Below are 8,359 nucleotides of genomic sequence, written 5' to 3' on the forward strand. Positions count from 1 at the left end.
GTCGTGAAATGATCGGGGATTGATTCAAACGTAGACCTGAGTAACTGCGTTGACTAACCTGAGATAGGTGTTGGTTCAGTTGATCTTTTTTCTCACCTTATTACCTTTAAAAAAAAATAAAAATTAAACCCTTAACCTAAACTTGTGAGAGAACTTTCATTCAATAAATTAGTGTACGATTTTTTAAAATGGTTTTGTTGATAGAAAAGGAGATGTATATATTCATGTATTTAGTTGGTGAGAAAAAGTGAAGATTCATGTTAGATCTTCGTACAAAATGAGAATATTACATTATATAATCATAAAAAACAACTTTTAAAACAAAAGCAAATTTATTCTAACTGCCTACATTAATTATTTATTTAATTATGCCGTATATATTAGGCAAATTTGCCAAAAAGGACCTTTTATAACTCAAATTTTGCAAGAAAGGACCTTATATAATTTTTTTTGTGAAAACACACTTTAAAGTATTTTTTTTTGCGAGAAAGGACCTAAGGAAAGTTTCTAGCATTGACTGAGCTTTTCCGGCCATTAACTTGCACGTGAGCAGCACGTGTGGCTTACGTTAGCTAAAGACAATGATTTTCCCAACTCTTGAATTTTCAAACTTGATTTTATTTCGGTTTTTTTTTTTCAACTTTAGGTTTTAAACCTTAGAATTTTGGAGGAAAATTGGGTGTGATAAGCAAAATAATGCCACACGTGCTTCTCACGTGCAAGTCAATGGCCGGAAAAGCTCAGTCAATGCCGGAAATTTACTTTTGGTTGTCTTTCGCAAAAAAAAATTACATTAACGTGTGATTTCACAAAAAATAAATTATATAAGGTCCTTTCTCGCAAAAATATTTACATTAAGGTGTTATTTCACATAAAAAATTATATAAGGTCCTTTCTCGCAAAATTTGGGTTATAAAAGGTCCTTTTTAACAAATTTGCCTATATATTAATGTACTTTTTTCCCCTTTCTAATTTATAAAGGTGGCAATAGTATATGCAAAAATGTTTCCACTAGCCGTACAAAAACGTGATTTCATTACATTGAAGCTTCCTTGAGGCAAGAAAGGTAATCTCATATAATTACAAGTTTGACTCTATCACAAGTGCACAACTAATTTTAATGTAATAGATAAAATTTAATAAATGTAGCTTTCGTAAAATCATACTTTATATGATCTAATTATACTTTTTTGACTTTTTTTTCCATGCATTTGACACCACTTAGCAACTAAATTAGTGTATAGTTTTGAGAAACGCCCGTTGTTTAATTAAGAAGCGGCTAATGTAAGCGATTACGGGATATTATGTCGCTCTGTTCCTAAGTAATCGTCGCTTTATCAATTGTACAGTGGTTTACAGGGAGCAAAATGAGATGCTTACTTTGACTATGTTCTTTTGAGCCGAGTTGAACTGGACTGAATTGACTGAAAATTAATAATAAAAAAAAAAAAATAATAAGCTGAACTGAAATAAACCGAATGTTCATGAACTAAAAAACAAGGCATGAAACTGAAGTTAAGCCAAAAAATACAAGACCCTTGTCTCTTTTAACTAAAATAATTAATAAAAAATATGAATTTCAATCACAGTACTAATTGAAGTTCTTTAGAAATGTTATTCCTCAGTAAATTTCTCTTAGACATATTCTAATTTCATCTTTTCCTGTTAAAATTTTATAATTTTCACACAATTTCATAGTAACGATGTGGAACTCATGTAGAAGTTATAAAGGAACGGAAAAAGTTAGTTAAATCGACAATTAAAGAGAAACATAAGAATAATTAATGTCCAGTGTACTGAATAGGCAGCAAAGAATTATGAAGAAATAGACAGTTAACAACGACTACTCCCTCCGTCTCTTTTAATGTGAAAAGGAGAAAAATTTTAATGTCTCAATAGACAAATGTGAGAGACTAAATGACCTAATTAATCTAATTGGTTAAAATAATAACTGGACACAAATTTTGATAGAATATTAAAGCATTTATGTGATAATATAAAAGGAAATGTAAATAACATTTTGAAACACCAAAAAAGAAAAACGTAAAGGACAAAAAGAAACGGAGGTAGCAGTTAAATCAACATGAAATTAAAAAGAAATGTAGGAATAATTACACTACAAAAAATTATTCCATTAACGACGGAAAATCTCGTCTCTAAAGGCAAATAATAGTTGATTAATGACGGAATTTCTTGTCGCGAACCCATCATAAAAGGGGGCCGTCGTTAATGGAAAATCCCGTCGTAAAAGACATTTGCGACGGTTGTTCCCGTCTTTGTTTGGTTGTTAGCCCCGTCGCAAAAAGCTTTTGCGACGGGATTTTTGACCCGTCTTATCGTTAAAGATACAAATTCTAGTAGTGTTAATAACTAGTGTACTGAATCCGAAGCAAAGAATTAAGAAAAATTAAGACAGTTAACAACTAAATTAGTGTATAGTTTTAAGAAACGCCCGTTGTTTAAGAAGCGGATTATGCATGCCATTAGTAGTAGATTAGTATATTAATTAGGAAGCAAGGGAATTAAGAAGAAAATAGACAGTGAATTATAAGAGAGGATAATACAGCATAGTTGTGTTTAATTGTTTATTGAGTGTCGGGAAATAAGGTACAAAATTGTAATTACAACAGCTAATTTAAGACGTGATTTTATTTAGTTGGTAGTTTTAAAATAGTGTAAATAAATAAATATATTAATTAATTAATATTGGAGTATTAATTAATTTAATTATGGAGTAAGTGTAAGTCCCATGGGTTATGCAGCGTGTCTTGCGACCTATCTCACGTGAAAGTTTCTCCCCTTTTGGTTAGCCGTTAGCGTTACCAATCAGTTGCGGATCCAGAATTTTGAGATAGTGGGGTTACGGACCCCACTGAGGGCACCGTGGCTCCGCCACTGCTACCAATGGGCTATAACGCGTTAATTAGTTACATGTTGTAATACCATGAAATGAAACTCATATGGTGTTTAAAACTCATGCATTTCCTTTTAAAAAAAAAAAATAAAAAAAAAAATAAAAAAAATCATGCATTAAAACACTTGGAATGTGTAGAGACTAGCTAGAGTGTGAGTGTGTTTGGAAGCTTGTCATCTAGGGTACGTATTAATTTCAGGAATCATGCACTAGTTTCGAATTTCTATGCGTTTTGTTTTTTTCGAATGCGTTAATACTCCTTCTGTCTCATTTTACTTGTTTTTTTTATTGCGGATAACGTTATTATTAAAGAGGATAGAATATCTTATGTGATAGAATTATGTCATATTTTAACTATATATATGTGAAGTTTAAGATAGAAGTTTATATAACGTAGGAAATTTAACCTACAAAATGTAAATGCAGGATACAGAATAGTTTGTAATATAAATAAAGGTGTATGCAACGAATATGATAACACATGCAACAATAACCTTTAACAAACTTTTAGGAAAGAAGGCTTAACGATTAAACCAGTTTTTATGCACTGGAACTAATTAGTTATGCACCTTAACTGATTAGTTAACCATTGGAACCAATTAGTTAAGTCTGAAATTCAGTTAGTTAAGCAACGAAACCAATTACTTATGCAACCGAACCAATTAATTAAATTAACAATGAAACTGATTAGTTAAGGGCCAGCTCGGTATCGTTTTTTTTTTTTTTTTTTTTTTTTCAGTTTTCTGTTTTTTACAAAACTAAAAACTAAAATATTAAAACCACAAAAAGTGGTTTTCAGTTTTCAAAATTAACATGACTATTACAAGTATGATTAATTGTTCGTTAATGATTCAATACAAATCACATGCCTTATAAAACTAAAAAAACCAAAAACTGGGAACTGACAATGATACTGAACGAGCCCTAAGAAATGAGATCAATTAGTTAAGATTTTATGAATTTTAGTTAATAATAAGTTTGTTCACAAAAATAACTTTTTTTTTTTATGTAGTTCAAAAAAATAACTATTCGACTCATAAATATAACTATTTGTCTTTATACGTTAACTATTTTGTTATTCAATTAGTTATGATTTTATTACTTTAAGTTATGTTTTACACTAATTTAGTTACTACCAAAAAAATGTAGTCTAATCATTAGGCGGTCTTACACAAAAGCTTTAGATAAGCTTTACGCTTCAATAATATTTTACACCCTCCTGACTAATTTTTGTGAGACATTTTTTGTCAAAATGTGAAAAGTAATATGAGACGGAGTGAGTATAAATTATAATTGTGACAAGAAATTCGAAACTTGTAATCTGATGTACGCATGCTATCGGTATTAACAAAATGACCAATGTTATAACGGATGCAAAGAAAGATTAAATAATGTAATAAAGAATGCAGAGCTTTAACGTGGTTCCCTAACAATGTGTTAGCTACGCCCACAGGCAGATGATAGGAAAGTTTTATTGATCTTGAAGAGTACAGATTACATAATACTACTAGGTTATGACCTATAGAGTTTATATATTACTCTCTAGACAGATGCGAAAAATCCAAATTAATAGTATGCGAGATCCCCGTGCTGGAGCGTTGCAGTAAGAGAATTGACCGATTCAAGACATATTCTAACAATCAATACGTTAACGGTTTGTATTGGAACGTACAAAGGCTAGCTAGTGAGATCGAGTAGTGATAAACTATTCAACGATTACACGAATCAAAACCACACCTTTGTTTTCGGTTAATTATAGCTAAATGAATAAAGTCCAAAATACAAATTTTATTAGAATGTTCTACCTTCAAAACACCTTATCTTCTTAGTAACTTCTTTGTCACATCTTACTGTAATTACATACGTGTCCGTAAACGTTACCATCAATACAACTCAAATGATTCAAAAAACAAATTCCCAAATTTGAATTATGATGTATTCCCGATAACATCAAAAGTTCCAAATTTAAACTAACTAGTGATACTACGTGTTAATAAAAAATTTCGGTTGCAAGTGAGTTATATATTGTTATAAGGACGTAAAAAAAAAAAAAAAAATTGTAGATAAAGAACGCATGGATTTAACGTGATTCATTAAGAATGTGTTATTTACGTTCACGGGCAGAGGGGAGAAAGTTTTATTGGTCATGAGGAATACATATTACAGAATACAACTAGGTTATGATCTACAGAGTTTATATAGTACTCTCTAGACAATGCGGAAAAGCCCAGAAAATAGGCCTAAAACAGATAACTCTAGTCCAGAATAACAGATCCCGTGATGGGGCGTTGCAGTAAGGAGTTTGACCGATTCAAGGCATTATTCTAACATATGTAAGACATTATAAATTTCTAATAGAGCAAGGGCATTTGCACTCATGGCTAGGGTGGTAATTCGGATCAATGATCGGGTTTGTTTGTGCTGGTTGTGGCAAAAAGTATCAGAAATAAACTTTATATTAATACATAAGGTAACAAATGGGTCAAAACGGGTAGAATTCATGACATTCGTGTTCAAATCATGTATCTCTCAATAACTTGAGGTAATGAGGTCGGCTCGAGTCAAGTTAACAGATCCAATCAGACATTACCAGCTCTACTCATGACCATCCATACTACATGTGATTAAAATTTAGGTCATACCAGACTTAAATCGAAAAATTCATGCCCAAACTAATAAATCTGGTGCGGATTTTTCGTGCCAGGCTCAGGCTTCGGTCTAAAAATACATACTTTCTCCGTTACGAAAATATCGCACCATTTGTTTTTTACACTATTCACAGTACGACTTTGGCCATTTATTGTGATTCGTACGTTATGAAATTTTAGTCATGTGAGGTCATGTTAGATTCGTATCGATATATATTTTCTAAATATTAACTGTTTGTAATTTTTATTTGCACACCATTTGAGATATTAAGAGTCAAAGTAATGGTTAGAGACTTACAGAAGTAAAAGTCAACCATAATACGATACTTCCGCAAGGAATCAAGTATTTTAGATTGTCCACACTTTTCTGGACTAGGTCGGGTCGGATCAACGGGTTGGACTACAGTTAATCGGGCCTACACTACAAGAAAGCGCGTGATTACCAACCGATTTTACCGACCGCCTAAAAAGGAGTCAGTAAAAATAAATTTATCAACCGATAATGAAGCAGTCGCTAAATTTACCGACCGATTGAAAAGCTACCAACCGCCTTCGAAACGGTCGAAATATTACAGTTAATCGGGCCTAGCTAAACCATTCAAGGATCTCAATTTTATTTTATTTTATTTTAGTTTTTCACTAGCATGAATCAATACTACGTGGATATGGCTATAGACTCTATACTAATGTGTAACAAACTAAAAAATGTATAAAATATAAAAGTCTAGATAATTGTGCATGGTCCTAATTCAAGAAACAATCTTCAAATACAACCAAAATTTGTTGATTACATACACCCTGGCGTCAACTATTTTCCAGGTTGGCACTGTTCTACCCAAACGGGCCCACGGCCCTACCCCCTCCCCTCCTCCGTCCTTCCTACGTGTACTTTTCTCTCTCCTCCACCTTTCTCTCTCTATAAATACCCCCTCCTTCTTCCTCCCATCACCATTCATTCATCTTCAACGTCAAAAAAAAAGCTGAACAAATTCTTAAAACGCAGAAAAATTAAATTAAATTAAACTGAAAAATGGGTATCTGTTCATCATGTGAATCGACTTCAGTAGCAACGGCAAAGCTAATATTACCCGACGGAAGATTAGAGGAATTCTCATACCCAGTTAAAGCTTCGTATATTCTGTTAAAAGATCCGAATGTGTTTATCTGTAATTCAGAAGAGATGGATTTCGACGGCGTTGTTGCGGCGGTTCGTGCGGAGGAGGAGCTTCAGCCTGGGCAGCTTTACTTTGCTTTACCGTTGAAGAGACTTAGCCGTCCTCTTACGGCGGAGGAAATGGCGGCCTTAGCTGTGAAAGCGAACGCCGCCTTGTTGAAAAGCCGGGCCGGGGAGAAGAAGTGTGGGTGTAAGAAAAGAGGAGGGTTTTTCGGCGGCGGCGGCGGTGGTGGTGAGAAAGAGGAGAGGTCGTCTGCTAAGGTGGCGGATGTGGGGTCCGCCGCTGGCCGGAGAATGAGGAATATCGGAAATCAGAATCGGAGAAAGATGGTTGTGGGTAATTTAAGCGCAATTCCTGAGTAAAATGGGAATGTGATTTTAGAAACAAAATTAGGAGTAGTTTTGTGTATAATTAGAGATTTATTAGACCACAATTTTGTCCATTAATGGATTTAATATTAGTGATAATTATTACTCAAAATCTTTTGGATTTTTACTTTGTCCTATACCCTTTATTTTTCCTGAATTACGGGAATATTACTCCATGCATCTCATTTTACTTGCACCATTGACGATGCTCCATTGACGATTCTGAAGCGTTTTTAAAACGAAACAAACGAGACGGAGGGAGTATATTTTGTGCGAACGAGCCACAATTAACCTTATAAATTACTAACGCTGAAATTTAAAACATATAACGGCCGGCAAGGAGGGATTCGAACTTGTTACCCGTCATACGCAAACCATGAAATTTGAAACCTCATTAGTTAATTTAACCATTATTTGAAACCTCATTAGTATATTACAAGATTACTCTGATCTTACCATTTTACATGCTCCATTTTCACAAAAAAAATGAAATAAGTAAAATGAGACGGGTAGAGTATTAATTAATATTAGTAAATTGCTAAAATTGAAATTACAATTTAATTATATTTAAACATATTGTGATGGATTTAACATAAATTGTTTGCGTTCTTCTATCAACTTTTGTGAAGAGTCTTTAAATGGGATGGTTACGTGAATCTTCACTTTTATGATCTCATCACACCAAAATCATATCGTTCATGCATTAACTTGGGATTAATGTACGTGTTTCGCCAGACTGTAGAGGGGACCAAAAATTAAAGGATTCAACCCTAAATTAGCGCATTAAACTTGATTATAAAATTAATTGCTAATGATAGATGATATACCACTAGTGCATACGATTAGTATACAACTATATAATACATACTACTCTGAAATGAAAACAGGTCGTTTACCAGTTTACAGCTCTTTAATCCTTTACACTTAATTGGAGCACGTCAGACGAGAGAGTTCATCACTGCTATCCGCACTGGATACCTTAGTTATTCACTCCAAAAAAGATACGGAATAATCCATACATACTTCAGTAGTTTCAATGATACACTATGTGTAGCAAGTTCACATGTGAACGTGCAGGATACATGTTTAAGTCTCAGCATCTTCTTGTGTTTGAGAGTGAGGATTCCCTTATCATTTACAACCTGTTCTCAAGCGTAGAACTGCTTGACTTGAATGATTAACATATGATACGGAGTAGTTAGTTCCTGATTTTGTAGGTCATTCATATTTTTTTTTTAAATAAAGTGATATACT

General features: G+C 33.2%; 1 protein-coding gene across 1 annotated transcript; it reads left to right on the top strand.

The window, feature by feature from the left end:
• The first annotated feature begins 6,495 nt into the window (after nucleotides 1–6,495).
• LOC110780294 (uncharacterized) lies at nucleotides 6,496–7,226 on the top strand. The gene has a single exon (XM_021984716.2). The coding sequence runs from the start codon at nucleotides 6,593–6,595 to the stop codon at nucleotides 7,097–7,099; it is 507 nt and encodes a 168-aa protein (XP_021840408.1). The 5' UTR covers nucleotides 6,496–6,592; the 3' UTR covers nucleotides 7,100–7,226.
• Nucleotides 7,227–8,359: the final 1,133 nt, after the last annotated feature.

Source organism: Spinacia oleracea, chromosome 3 (genome assembly GCF_020520425.1).
Source record: "Spinacia oleracea cultivar Varoflay chromosome 3, BTI_SOV_V1, whole genome shotgun sequence".
Taxonomy (NCBI): domain Eukaryota; kingdom Viridiplantae; phylum Streptophyta; class Magnoliopsida; order Caryophyllales; family Amaranthaceae; genus Spinacia; species Spinacia oleracea.

Bases quoted from the DNA above. Each gene is read 5' to 3' on its own strand.
- LOC110780294 (XM_021984716.2), top strand. From the start codon at position 6,593: ATGGGTATCTGTTCATCATGTGAATCGACTTCAGTAGCAACGGCAAAG.